This window comes from Loxodonta africana, chromosome 3 (assembly GCF_030014295.1).
Source record: "Loxodonta africana isolate mLoxAfr1 chromosome 3, mLoxAfr1.hap2, whole genome shotgun sequence".
NCBI classification, from domain to species: domain Eukaryota; kingdom Metazoa; phylum Chordata; class Mammalia; order Proboscidea; family Elephantidae; genus Loxodonta; species Loxodonta africana.
The window spans coordinates 97,723,076-97,738,032 of record NC_087344.1 but is presented as its reverse complement, the minus strand read 5'-3'; the positions used below and the strand labels follow the sequence as shown (position 1 = coordinate 97,738,032).

Here is a 14,957-nt window from a genome sequence, read left to right as displayed (position 1 = left end):
TCTATCTCAAGAACATCTTCTAGGGGGCCAGGAAATTGGTATGCTTGATTCATTTTAATAAACATTTATTGAGTGATGTTGTGATATACAAACTAAAATACTGTTTCAAGCATTAGACATATATTGAATTACAAATATTGAAGTGTTAGGGAGGAGCAGAAGCAAAGGTGCAAACACGAGAAAATCTTAGACATATTCTGGAAAAGGTGAATAGTTCATCTGGGCCAGAATATAAGTTAGGTAGTAGGAATGGAATGAATAGAGATTTGTAAGTACTTACATAGGACTTACTGTGTGACATTGTGACTTATGCTACTGTCAGTATTTCACAAACATTAACTCATTTAATCTTCATAATGACATCATGACATGCTGTTAATACTATTATTGTTCCCATTTTAAAGATAAGGAAACTAAAGCACAGAAAGCTTCAGTACCTTGCCCAAAGTCACCCACCTAGTAAGTAGCAGAGCCAGGCATTCTAGCTCTAGAATCTGTGCTCGTAATCATTATGTCGTGCAGTAAGAGAAAAGACTCAGGAGACTCTGAGGTTTTTGAACTTGGGTGATTGATGCTATTGATTAAAATGAGCAGGTCAAGAGAAGGAGTAAATTGTAAATTTGGTATGGTTGTGTATTTTGAAATATTTTAAAAAATATATTATCCAGCATTTCTAATTGTTAGTAGCAGGCAGGAGAAGCATATACAGCAATTTAGTCTATCTTATCCTCACACCCCATTACATTTCTTTTTTTTTTTTTTTTTTTTAATAACTTTTATTAAGCTTCAAGTGAACGTTTACAAATCCAATCAGTCTGTCACATATAAGTTTACATACATCTCACTCCCTACTCCCACTTGCTCTCCCCCTCTTGAGTCAGCCCTTTCAGTCTCTCCTTTCTTGACAATTTTGCCTGCTTCCCTCTCTCTCTATCCTCCCATCCCCCCTCCAGACAAGAGTTGCCAACACAATCTCAAGTGTCCACCTGATATAATTAGCTCACTCTTCATCAGCGTCTCTCTTCCACCCGCTGACCAGTCCCTTTCATGTCTGATGAGTTGTCTTCGGGGATGGTTCCTGTCCTGTGTCAACAGAAGGTCTGGGGAGCATGGCCGCCGGGATTCCTCCAGTCTCAGTCAGACCATTAAGTTTGGTCTTTTTATGAGAATTTGGGGTCTGTATCCCACTGATCTCCTGCTCCCTCAGGGGTCCTCTGCTGTGCTCCCTGTCAGGGCAGTCATCGATTGTGGCCAGGCACCAACTAGTTCTTCTGGTCTCAGGATGATGTAGGTCTCTGGTTCATGTGGCCCTTTCTGTCTCTTGGGCTCTTAGTTGTCGTGTGGCCTTGGTGTTCTTCATTTTCCTTTGCTCCAGGTGGGTTGAGACCAACTGCTGCATCTTAGATGGCCGCTTGTTAGCATTTAAGACCCCAGACGCCACATTTCAAAGTGGGATGCAGAATGATTTCATAATAGAATTATTTTGCCAATTGACTTAGAAGTCCCCGCAAACCATGTTCCCCAGACCCCCACGCTTGTTCCACTGACCTTTGAAGCATTCATTTTATCCCGGAAACTTCTTTGCTTTTGGTCCAGTCCAACTGAGCTGACCTTCCATGTATTGAGTGTTGTCTTTCCCTTCACCTAAAGCAGTTCTTATCTACTGATTAATCAATAAAAAACCCTCTCCCACCCTCCCTCCCTCCCCGCCTCGTAACCACAAAAGTATGTGTTCTTCTCAGGTTTACTATTTCTCAAGATCTTATAATAGTGGTTTTATACAATATTTGTCCTTTTGCCTCTGACTCATTTCGCTCAGCATAATGCCTTCCAGGTTCTTCCATGTTATGAAATGTTTCAGAGATTCGTCACTGTTCTTTATGGATGCGTACTATTCCATTGTGTGAATATACCACAATTTATTTACCCATTCATCTGTTGATGGACACCTTGGTTGCTTTCAACTTTTTGCTATTGTAAACAGAGCTGCAATAAACACGGGTGTGCATATATCTGTTTGTATGAAGGCTCTTGTATCTCTAGGGTATATTCCGAGGAGTGGGATTTCTGGGTTGTATGGTAGTTCTATTTCTAACTGTTTAAGATAACGCCAGATAGATTTCCAAAGTGGTTGTACCATTTTACATTCCCACCAGCAGTGTATGAGAGTTGCAATCTCTCCGCAGCCTCTCCAACATTTATTATTTTGTGTTTTTTGGATTAATGCCAGCCTTGCTGGTGTGAGATGGAATCTCATTATAGTTTTAATTTGCATTTCTCTAATGGCTAATGATCGAGAGCATTTTCTCATGTATCTGTTGGCTGCCTGAATATCTTCTTTAGTGAAATGTGTGTTCATATCCTTTGCCCACTTCTTGATTGGGTTGTTTGTCTTTTTGTGGTTGAGTTTTGACAGAATCATGTAGATTTTAGAGATCAGGCGCTGGTTGGAGATGTCATAGCTGAAAATTCTTTCCCAATCTGTAGGTGGTCTTTTTACTCTTTTGGAGAAGTCTTTAGATGAGCATAGGTGTTTGATTTTTAGGAGCTCCCAGTTATCGGGTTTCTCTTCATCATTTTTGGTAATGTTTTGTATTCTGTTTATGCCTTGTATTAGGGCTCCTAGGGTTGTCCCAATTTTTTCTTCCATGATCTTTATCGTTTTAGTCTTTATGTTTAGGTGTTTGATCCACTTGGAGTTAGTTTTTGTGCATGGTGTGAGGTATGGGTCCTGTTTCATGTTTTTGCAGAATTACATTTCATTTTAAAGGGGTATTTTTATTAATTCTGTCTCTCAGTGGTTGATGGACTCTTTGATGAACTGGTGTTTTATGTTTTAGCATCTCTCTGCTGAGGAGTTGGCAAGAAGAAGAGAAGAGGAAAAATGTAAACCTGTTAAATCTTCAAAAGTGCCAAGGTCAACAAAAAGGTATAGTGCTATGTATATAAATGTGATTTTTTTTTTTTTTTAAACGTATCAAAAATGGGCTCAAAATGTTCGGAAAAACTACCCCACGTTAACTTCATTACATTGTTCACATTAAGTTAAAAAATACTGCTAAAGGTTTTGAATTTTTTTATTTTACTGATCGTCAGTTTGGGAGACCCAAGGCAGAAGTTTTAAATTCAGTTCGGGTGAATATAGCATCCACTGTGTGTTGTAAAGGGGCCTCATTTATGATAGGTGGTCAGTCAGTGTCCTTAGATGTTATGGACAGACAGCCTTGTTACACAACTGTTTCTCTCCCTTGGGGTGGTGCTGATTGTTAGGAGGTTTTTTGATGATAAGTGAAGTTTTGTAACATGTAACATTAAACATCACCAAACAAGCTAAATCTTCTTAAACAGTGTTTTTTCAGGTTCTTGCAGATATTCCTCTGAAATTTTCTTATTTAAGCTAAACACATCCAGGTCCATCATTTTCTTCATATGCCTTGATTTTCTAAACCTTTCACTTTTCTCAGATGCACATTGAATTAACTATAGTTCATCGGTGTCCCTTTTAAAATAAGATAGCCAAGAATGCCACTAGGTGATTTTCAATGGAAAGAACCCTGACACCAGTTGTATGCCTTTGGTTAAGTTACTTAAAGCCTTTATAAGCCTTGGGCACTCATTTATGAAGTAATAATTATAATAGCTAACACTGTCAGCTTTTTTTTTTTTTTTCATTGTGCTTTAAGGGAAAGTGTACAAATCAAGTCAATCTCTCATGTAAAAACTTATATACACCTTGCTATGTACTCCCCATTGCTCTCCCCCTAATGAGACAGCCCGCTCTCTCTCCCTCTGCTCTCTTTTCGTGTCCATTCCACCAGCTTCCAACCCCCTCTACCCTCTCATCTCCCCTCCAGACAGGAGATGCCAAGATAGTCTCAAGTGTCCACCTGATCCATGAAGCTCACTCCTCACCAGCATCCCTTTCCAACCCATTGTCCAGTCCAATCCCTGTCTGAAGAGTTGTCTTTGGGAATGATTCCTGTCCTGGGCCAACAGAAGGTCTGGGGGCCATGACCACTGGGGTCCTTCTAGTCTCAGTCAGACCGTTAAGTCTGGCCTTTTTATGAGACTTTGGGATCTGCATCCCACTGCTCTCCTGCTCCCTCAGGGGTTCTCTATTGTGTTCCCTGTCAGGGCAGTCATTGGTTGTGGCCAGGCACCATCCAGTTCTTCTGGTCTCAGGCTGATGTATCCTCTGGTTTATGTGGCCCTTCTGTCTCTTGGGCTCGTAATTACCTTGTGTCCTTGGTGTTCTTCATTCTCCTTTGATCCAGGTGGGTTGAGACCAATTGATGCATCTTAGATGGCTGCTTGCTAGCGTTTAAGACCCCAGACGCCCCTCTCCAAAGTGAGATGCAGGATGTGTTTTTAATAGAGTTTATTGTGCCAGTTGACTTAGATGTTCCCTGAGACCGTGGTCCCCAAACCCCCGCTGCTGCTACACCAGCCTTCAAAGCATTCAGTTTATTCAGGAAACTTCTTTGCTTTTGGTTTAGTCCAGTTGTGCTGACCTCCCCTGTATTGTGTGTTGTCTGTCACATATATTAATCCTCTAACAACCCTTTGAGGTAGTGAATATCAATATTCCCATTTTACAGATGAAGAAACTAGGAGGCACAGAGAGTTTGGGCAACTTGCCCATGCTAGTTAGTGGTGGAGCTGCAATTAAAGTTTAAGAATTCATGTTCCTAACCATTACACTAAACATTACCCCTTTAAAATAAAATGAAAATAAAAACTTACACAGTTGTAAGAATAAATTAAATGAGCTAAACTATGCAAAAAATACAAAACGTAAGTCAGGACTCCTCATCCAGTATTTAGACAGTTGATTTTCTCAATCTCAATATGAGACTGATATTTACGGTGATTTTCAAGTCATTGTTCCAGTTTGTCAGGGTGTTTTTGAATCTAGATCCACTTTTCTCGTATTAGCTTTTGTAGCTTTGACTCATCAGTGTTTCAGTAAGCTTGACTTTTCTGTCATTAATCACTGATTAAAATGTCTAACTGGGATAAATGTAAGCCTCAGACGTCATTATCCAGTCATCTGTAAATTTCCACAGTTAGCCGTGTTTCTTCATTTTATGCGTAAAGATAATCAGAGCACATTCTTGCTTCAATTCAGAGGAAGTGTACTTGAGTCTTATCCTAGTCTCCTAGCAGATTATTCCTTTTAAAAAGGAAAATTAGATTTACTTACCATGACTTTTTCATGAATCCCTCATTCTCAGTACACCCACTCCTCACTTACCGACACGGCCAGGTTCCAAAGACCAAGCCGTTAAGCGAAAATTGGCTTTATGCCAGAGTTAGGACTGTGCTCCACTTTCAGTGCTGGTGCCGTCCCCCTCTCCCTCCCACCACTGCCCACGGGGCCCCTGGCGTGTCTCAGGATGTGCGTCATGCCACAGACCCCGTTCCCCACCACACCTTCCACACTACTGCAGAACCCACGGGATTGGAGGTGGCGGTAGTGGTGGTTGAGTGTTACCTGCCACCTCCAGAGCATCCAGGGCCCACTGTCACCTGGCCTTGTTCCAGGCCTTTGCCCAGACTCCCTCACCTCGCCTCTCCACCTTCCAGCTCTGCCGGCCCTGGAGACAGGCCTTAGTGGTGGGCAGTTCCCGGGCCTGCTTGCAGGTGAGGCCCAGCAACCTGGACCTGGCGAAGGCTGCGAAGGTGGCAGAGAGGCCTCTTTGGAAGAAGAGACTTCTGAACCCCTCTGCCCGACTCCTATAGCTCCAACTCCTGCCACCTGCTTATAGCCTGGCTGCCCCCACCTCCTGCACATTTGCCCAGGCCAGGCTCTACTCTGCCCGACCCAGGTACCCGACTCCCTCACAAACCTCACCCCCTCCCACATACCTGGCCTGCCTTCTCCTCCTACTCCTCCCGTTCTCACCTTTGTTCCTCATTACTGTGCAAAATAGTGGGATAGTAGATTTTTTTCTGTTGTAAATACAAAATGTCAGATAATAAGATAGGGGATAAATAAGGAGTAAGTGTAGTTGCCTCTTCACATGCTAAAGGCTCACAAATCAGCTGTTTAATCTTTTCTGGAATCCTGCCGGTATCAACATCTAATTCTTTTTTCCGAAGTCTGTGTTTTGAAAACCAGCCCAATGATTGCCTGTCCCTAGTCCTCAAATAACTTGCCCATCCTCTGCAGCGCCTCAGAAAACATTGACAGTGGTTCTGCATCATGGGTCTTCAGTGCTCCGAACGCTCTTCTCTGCTCTTGGAGCAGTCCTGGGCTCACTTTCTATCTTCTCTGTCTTGACTTTTAGTTTCTTTTTGTTTGTGTTGGGTAAGCACTTTCTAATTTGAGGGTCTTCATTCGACAAATATTTTTGAGCACTTACTACGTGTCAGTCTCTGTTCTAGGCGCTTGGGATACAGAAGTAAGCAAAACAAAGTATTTTTATTCTTTTAGAGCTGAAGCCCTCTTTGGTAGAACAGGAACTGAATTCTTAAAAACACCTGTTGCCGTCAAGTCGATCCTGACTCATAGCGACCCTATAGGACAGAGTAGAACTGCCTTATATGGTTTCCAATGAGCCTCTGGTGAATTTGAACTGCGGACCTTTTGGTTAGCAGCTGTAGCTCTTAACCACTATGCCACCAGGGTTTCCTTAGTACTGCTCTTTTCTAGTTGTGTTAATATGAACATACGTTTTTTCTCATCTTCTTTTCTCTGAAACATAACCTAAAAATATCCTTTTATTGTTAATATTTTTCTCAAACCTCAATTCTTTACTGGGCAAAGACTTTCTAACATTTCTCAGATTTATGCATCCTTTATCTAACCTTGCTTAGGTGCTTCCTCTTTCCATCTTTTTTGCTTTTTCATTTCAAAGTATGAGTTTGTTTAGAACTTTCTCTAGCAGAGTTGTCATTCATTCATTCAACAAATATTTATTTGATTCCCTACTGTGTGCTAAGCGCATGGTTCTACTGACAGAAGTGTTTTTAAGAAACATCCATTTTGTACTTCTGCCAGATCTCAGGTCAGAGAATCAGTTACATCTTCTTTAAACTTTCTGAGATCTGCTTTAAGTGCAGGACTATAGTATTTTCCTTTCTGGGTATTAAAAGAAATTAAGACAAGAGAATTTACTTGCTCTCAAAGCTTCTGCCACTTCCCAATTCTGTGTTAAAAAAACAATATATCTTCCAAAAAGGGTTGTATGAAATGTCTGAAGAAATTCTCCTAGTTTAATACTTTTCTCATTCACTCAGAATTTGAGTTTAGATGATTGATATACATTTTTAAATTTTTTAAATAAAATTTTCTAATCTTGTTATTGAAATTATATTAAAAATGACTATTTTTTTCTCTTTCAGCTCATTCGATCCCTTCCAACTGATACCTTGTAATTTTTTCAGTGAAGAGAAGCAGGTACTGTTTATGCACCAGTGAATGACCATGAATAATGCCTCCCTGGCAGACATGAAACATTTATTTTTCTGTGTATGCAAGACTTTGTGTTAATATGGAAATGAAGTTTCAAGTATAATTCCTGCTCTTAAGGAATTTGCAGTCTATCGTGTTTTTACACAAATAACGCATCTGTTATACCTTTCTTTTTGCAAGCCACACAACCCCCGCCCCCCATGCTATTTTTTAAGTGTGGTATGCCCTGTGATATTATGTGTGGGTGCATTATTTGTGAAAAATACAGATTTTGGAGAAATGCATATGTATGTGAAAGCTTGGTATGTTAAAGGTCAAATGAGTAAAACAGGAAATGAGAGTGGAATTTCTCCATGATGGGGTTTTGAATAGTAATTTTAAGTAAAGTCTGGTTTGTACTGAACCTTGACTAGAAGTTAGAACTTGGCAGGACAGGTAAAGAAGAAAAAGGATGTTTCAGTGTGGGAGAATAAAATCTCTTATTTTTATGCCCCCCCCATTGTTTTTTTTTTTTTTTTTTATTTCAGGAGCCATTTCAGGTGAAAGTGGCTTCAGAAGCACTTTTAATAATGGATTTGGTAAGGATAATCTACTGTGTTTACTTAGTTATTCTGATTTCTATTCTTGTGTATTTTTATTGCAGGAGTAAGAGTATGGAAGACGTGTATTTTGGATCTTAACTATCCTCTTTTACAAGAAATCTAAAAATAAGTCTTTTCTTTTGGAGAAAAGCCAGACAATTGCATGTTTCCATATTTTAGAGAAAATAAATTAATGTGAGTTTTGCAGACTGTTTATCATCATTGACCCTGTTTTCATTTCCTAATATCCCATGTCTGCTGCCTTCTAGATAACTGCAACAGCGTACAACTCCTGTAATTTAGAGGCTCCTTTTTTCAAATAAACTAATGATAACTTCTAACGGTTACGTGTTTGTTCATGGCATTTTTCTGTGGAAAGGTCCGGAAGGATTTTTACTTTTTATCCTTGTAATATCTTTCCTGAGTAGAGAGAGCAAGTGGTATCTTCATTTTGTAAGTAGAAAAAGTGGAGTCTTGGAGTATTCAAACGTTTGGTTCAAAGCTGCTCAGGCGGCAATGAAGATAGACCCCAAATCTAAGTCTCTGCACTAGCCTAGCAGCTAGTTTGTCTTCTGTGCTACTTAACTTAGAAAAGCATAATTGCCATACTTATAAATTACTGTCCTGTGATAAGTGAGTTTTATTCTGATTTTTTCGTCCAGTGAGTTTGGGTATGTGGGCTAAGCCTGTCTTTTATTTCGTTTAGCATGCTCACGTTTCTATGGCAGAAGTGATTGGTCTGTTAGGAGGAAGATACTCAGAAGTTGATAAGATAGTTGAAGTAAGTTCTTTTTATTTTTAAAATTTTTAAATTATTAGTCCTGCTGCCATACCAGGTATTTTTATAAAATTCAGGGAATATAATTAAAACACAGACTTTACCTATGATATGAATGAGAATATGCAAATGTAGAAAGTTGTATATTCCCAGAAGTGACTTAGCATTTCATATATTGGGAACTTGTTGCCTTTTAGCATCAAGAAAGAGAGAACACAGCCAGGTTTTGGCTCTTCATTATTCACAACAATAGAAAGCTACAGCTCCTGAGAGGCCAGGAAATTTGTACTAACACTTATAGTTGAAAATTGGTATGCATCAGGTGTAAATACCAGGAGTCAATGAAAGGGTATTCCTGTACAAATATTACGTGGACTGACCTGGAAAACTATTATCATAACCTTGTTTGAGTAGAAAAATACACTCTGTGTTCCTAGTATACAATCACATTTTTTTGCATTTAATCCATTTGAAAGTTACAGGCTGCCTGTTTTATCAGATAAAAGGCTTGGCTCTTAAAGGTTTCTATATCTTTTTTTGAAAACGTAAAAAGAATAAATCAACAGGATTTCAGTCTAATCATATGAGAACCAATCCCTTACAGGTCTGTGCAGCAGAGCCATGTAACAGTCTCAGTACAGGACTACAGTGTGAGATGGATCCTGTGTCACAAACACAGGCCTCAGAAACCTTGGCGGTTAGGGGCTATAGTGTTATTGGATGGTATCATTCTCATCCTGCCTTTGATCCTAATCCTTCGTTACGAGATATTGACACCCAAGCCAAATACCAGGTGTGTTTACGGCTATTACATGTATATGTCCTGTAAGTGATTACATGTTCTCCCTCCCCGTTGCCCTCTATTAAGCGTATTATACTTTTGAATGTTTCTAGTAAAAGACTGCATTTGTAATATTCTTTATATCTAGGGTTTTGAAATAGCATTTTTTTCTGATTGTTAAGAGCAATACATGCTTATGCAAACATTTGAAAAAATCATCTGTTTAATACAGACAGGCCATGAAATAAAAGTGATAACTACTCCCAGAGCCTTTAAAAGTGAATGGGAACAACTAGTGACAGGAATGGGGTCTAATTGAACAAATTGTACATAATATATTTTGCGTCTCTGAGTAAAACCCGTAACCAAACCCATTGCCTTTGAGTTGACTCCAACTCGTACTGACCCTATAGGAGAAAATAGAACTGTATTTTCCAAAGCTGTACTTTTTACACGAGCAGAATGCCACATCTTTCTCCCTTGGAGCGGCTGGTGGCTTCGAAATGCCAACCTTTCAGTTAGTAGCCAAGCATTTAACCACTGTGCCACTAGGGCTCCTAGTACATCTGTTAATGAGACAGTTTTATTTTCTTCTGCAGTTTTATGTTTGATATGTGAATGTTGCCATAGGCAGCTGTTTATAAATTACTACCATATTAATAAAGACTACAGCTGAAGGATAGTGAATATAATTAGTAAATACATTCATGGGGAATATTAATTTTGCAGGCCAGATGATTTAATGTAAGGATCATTTCAGATTGAGTTAAGCACTTTTTGGCCTGAAAATTTTAGACCATGGAATGAGTATATAAGACATTTGATTGCTGTGTGGATGGATATGAAGTTTTTAGCATACCTTTTTTGTTCATTTTTACCCCCCTGGATGTTTACAGTGTTGGCTTGGATAAATATAGACTTTTACATGTATGTAACAAAAAAAAAAAAAAAATTTTTTTTTTTTTTATATAGTTGAAACTAATTACCCTTTCTTTTAAATATAGAGCTACTTCTCCAGAGGAGGTGCAAAGTTCATTGGAATGATTGTTAGTCCCTATAATCGAAACAATCCTTTACCTTATTCCCAGATCACCTGCCTGGTTATAAGTGATGAAATTAGTCCAGATGGCTCCTATCGTAAGTTTTCAACAAAATCAACTCAATTCTGTGCTCTACCTCGTGTTTTTTCATCTTAAGAAACAAGAAATTTACAGCTATGCAAAACTATTTGATGGAAAAGCTGGTGCCATCAACAGGAGAAGCACTGTGGACCACCTAGTGCAGCCACCGTCTCCCCCCTCCCGCCATAATGTCCTGCTACATTCAAGTCCCTACTAGGCTGCCTTGACCACTGGCCAGAAGGATTAAAATGTGGAAAAAAGTTACGGCCAATCAATGTGTGTGCTAGACATTGGAGACATTGCAGTAAACAAAACAAAGCCTATGTTTTCTTGGCAATTTTTTCGTAAGTGCCAACTGGCTTTCTCTGCTGTGTCTTGCAAATAAAAAAAAAAAAAAAAAAATGATCACCCTGCCACCAACTCCCCATTCAGGTGTAACAACTACTATTTTTATCTCTTAGTTCCCATTCTTTCTCAAGAAAAAATTTGATTGGCTTAGCTTATCATAAGACTTGGCTCCTTTAGGGTTTATGTCCATTTAAAGTTCAGCCAACTCTGGGTAGGGAAGTAGTATAGCAGGCAAGAAGGAAGGGAGTATAAAAGTGGGGTGGAAATGATTGGAGGGAAAAAATGGCATCGCTAGGATATTTGTTCCCTCTTCTCCATCCTTATTACCACTGTTCTAGTTCAGGCTTTCATTATCTTATTTCTGGACTACTGTTTACTTAACACGCCTCCTTGACTTAAGTCTTATCACCCCAGAATCTATCCCCACCAACTACCAAAGTGAGTTTTTTTTAAATAATTTTTATTGTGCTTTAAGTGAAAGTTTACAAATCAAGTCAGTCTGTCACATATAAGCTTATATACACCTTACTACATACTCCCATTTACTCTCCCCCTAATGAGTCAGCCCGCTCCCTCCTTCCAGTCTCTCCTTTTGTGACTGTTTTGCCAGTTTCTATCCCTCTCTACCCTCCCATCTCCCCTCCAGACTGGAGATGCCAACGCAGTCTCAAGTGTCCACCTGATACAAGTAGCTCACTCTTCATCAGCATCTCTCTCCAACCCATTGTCTGGTCCCAAAGTGATTTTTTTTAAAGCACAAATATGGTTATATTAACCTCCCCCCCGACACACACCCCTTTTTAAAACCCTTAGAAGATTTCTTAATAACATCCATAGTAAGATCTGAGTTTATTAGCATGGTATTCAAGAGCCTTCCTGTCTGATGTCTTCTCTAGCCTCATCTTATCAATTACTACCTTGCACTTGGTTGTTCTAGTAGTATCTAGATCCAATATACCTTGCTGTTTTATGCCTTCATACTTTTGTTCCTCCCCCTCTTTATCCTTTCTAGCAAGTTTCTTTTTTCCCAATCTAGGTGGTTTTTCCTTCCTGGGTGCCCATAATCCTCTGGACACTGTCATTGCAGTTACCACATTGTATTTCTCTTCCTCATTAGATCATGAGCTCCTTGAGAGTAGATACTATATTGTACTCTTTTCTGTACTGTTTCCAGCACAAAGCCTGGCATGAAGTAAGTACTAATTTAAAAAATTAAGTTCTCTTCATTCTCAGTGATCTCACTCAGATGTCCTCTCTTTGGTAAAGACTTCTCAGTGATACTCTTGCGTCATTTACTATTACTTGCTCTGTCCTCTTTGCATCTGCAACACTTTTTTTCCTACCTTCATGGTTGCTTTTGTCTTAAAGCGTAATTTATCTAAATTATAACACATAGAAACATAACAGGGGCTGTGTTTTGTCTTCATATCCCTAGTAGTACCTAATCAAATGCCTTGCATCTAGGAGATGTTCAGCGTTCTCTTGGTTTTTATTGAATTAAGAGTATTGGCATAATATCATTCTTTGGTCTAGTGAAATTTCATTAAAAATTATAAAAGGGGAAATCACAATTAACTTGTTCTCAATTTAAATCATTTTTTAATCTCACAGTCTGTTGGATTATGGGAGTGAGCCTCTACCACGATGCTTTCTAATATAGTAGCTACTAACCCCAGCTATTAGCTAATATCTACTAGTTATTAAAATTTAAAGTAATTAGAAGTAGATTACATTTCAAATTCAGTTCTTGGAATTCCACTTCTTGCCAAAATGGAATAGCAAGAACCTGCCTGAAAACAACCAAAAAACTGGACAAAATATATAAAACAATGGTTTTTAGATCTCAACATTAGGCAGCAAGGGAATGTGATCCCTGAGAGATGGGAAATAAATGGAGCGACTCCTACAATTATCCTAGCTTACTAGAGTTTCCAGGATATGGCACAAAGAGAAGAAACCCACCCAGAGCCTGGTAGACTCACTGAGTTGAGGTGACAGAGATAAGAATCCAGGGAGACCAGGGAAGCTATGTTTGCAGGACAGAATGCCAGAGGAAGAGAGTGCCTCAGAGAGAGTGAATGCCAGAGTTTTGTAGAAGACACGCCTTGAGTATTTAACAAAATATTGACCAGCACATGCATGTGACGAAATACCCCAGGCAGGGAGAAGAACCACGTGAAAGAAAGGATTGGAGGGAATAGTACTGCAGTACTAGATGCTCACATAGGGCCAGGAAGAGTGTTCTCACCAGCCAAACAGGAAAACCTCATAATTGTTGGGGCTTAGGTATAGTACTCAGAGCATCTTGCCTCAGCAGGGGAATAATTAGTCCTAAAATAAACACCGCTCTGGCCCTATTTAACAAATCTCAAGAGCAAGACCCAAATGAACCAAACCGTTTCCAAGTAATTTAACTATATCTTGGAGTAACGCTCAAGAATACTTATAGAAATACATAAATATCCAGCACTCAGTCAGTAAATTGCAAAGTCTTGAATCCATTCAAAAGTTATGAATGCAGGGAATGCAGGAAAATATGACACATGATGAGAAAAACCAGTCATAACCAACACAGAACTTTCACGGATGCTAAGTTTAGCAGATGAGACCATCATAAGGTAGTTATAACCGTATTCCATATGTTCAGAAAGTTAAGTAAAGATGTGGAAGAACAGTTTCTGCTCTGATGTGTGAAGAGCTTGGAAGTCATCACTCCTCACAATAAGAAAAAAGCTGAACAAACTGCCAATCCACCACTCTTCTTAGATCCATCAGAGAACTGGACAAACCAATCCCCCTTTTTCCACAAAAACTAGAGGGACAGGAGAATATAGAGAATCACAGCTTGCTGAGAGCAAAAGCCACTGAAGCTGGAAACTGGTAGGAAAGAAGTGAAGGCTGACTGTCAGCCAGCATGAGAATTGAATACTCCCCTAAGGGTACACTTCTGTGATTTGAAATAGGCCCAGAGATTTGAAATATGCCCAGAGCATTCTGTTCTCTTCCTGCCCTGAAGGAAGACTACTGGAGCCTAACTGATGTGAAGGAAGGAAATACCTGACTCCAGCTGTCTCAAGCTTCCTGTCGCACTCAAGGAGGTGGGAGGAAGCCAAGAAGTACTTGTAAATGTCGCAGCCAGCAGGTCCAGGCCCACTAAAAGTCTGATACCTAATCGTCGGATTATACAACACTTAATGTTCCCCCCACTGTACCACATCAACACGGCTCCTTTGTAATTATAGAGGAGTACGGCTTAAAGAACTGCAAGGCACAGACTGTACTTAAGGAGTTTCTAAAGAAACCAGAGGCAACAGGAGAGACATAAACAAGGCTACTAGAGGAAACTAAACCTTCAGTCACCTACAGCTACAACAAACAAGTAAACAGTGTAAGTTCTAGCCTGATAAACATGAATCCTCACACTAAAGACCTGTTTACCTCAGTTCCTGTTACTGAATACATCATGTCTGGCTTTCAACAAAAATCACAAACCATGCTAAAAGGCAAGAAAAAAAAGTCTAAAGAAGCATTTATCAGATTATGGATTTAAAATAACTGATTAATATGCTAAGGGGTGCAATAGAAAAAGTGGACAATATGCAGGAATAGATGGGTGATGTAAGAGAAAACTTGAAACTCTTAAGAAGAACATCAAGGAGAAATGCTAGAAAGGAAAAGCACTGTAACAGAAATGAAGAATGCCCTTGAGGGGGCTCTCCAGTAAACTGGACACAGCTAAGGAAAGAATCAGTGAATTTGAAGATAATGTCAGTACAAACTTCTGAAACTGAAATGCAAAGAGAAAAAGGAATTAAATGGAAAGGGGTATCCAACAACTGTGGGACGGTTACAGAAGGTGTAATTTATGTGTAATGGGACTACCAGAAGAAAAAGTAAATGGAGCAACTGTGAGCCATATAATGGTTTCAAA

General features: G+C 39.5%; 1 protein-coding gene across 12 annotated transcripts in view; it reads left to right on the top strand.

The window, feature by feature from the left end:
• Positions 1 to 14,957, top strand: part of MYSM1 (Myb like, SWIRM and MPN domains 1) — a 51,392-nt gene that overhangs the window by 27,387 nt on the left and 9,048 nt on the right. For 9 of the 12 annotated variants that reach the window (XM_023549543.2, XM_023549542.2, XM_003411053.4 and 6 more), the window contains 6 exons: positions 2,841 to 2,929; positions 7,348 to 7,402; positions 7,945 to 7,995; positions 8,705 to 8,779; positions 9,381 to 9,569; positions 10,562 to 10,694. In XM_023549543.2, coding sequence (XP_023405311.1) covers positions 2,841 to 2,929; positions 7,348 to 7,402; positions 7,945 to 7,995; positions 8,705 to 8,779; positions 9,381 to 9,569; positions 10,562 to 10,694 — 592 coding nt within the window. Of the gene's footprint in view, positions 1 to 2,840; positions 2,930 to 7,347; positions 7,403 to 7,944; positions 7,996 to 8,704; positions 8,780 to 9,380; positions 9,570 to 10,561; positions 10,695 to 12,143; positions 12,219 to 14,957 lie in introns of all 12 variants that reach the window. The other 3 variants (XR_002786076.2, XR_002786075.2, XM_023549546.2) reach the window with 2 other exon arrangements.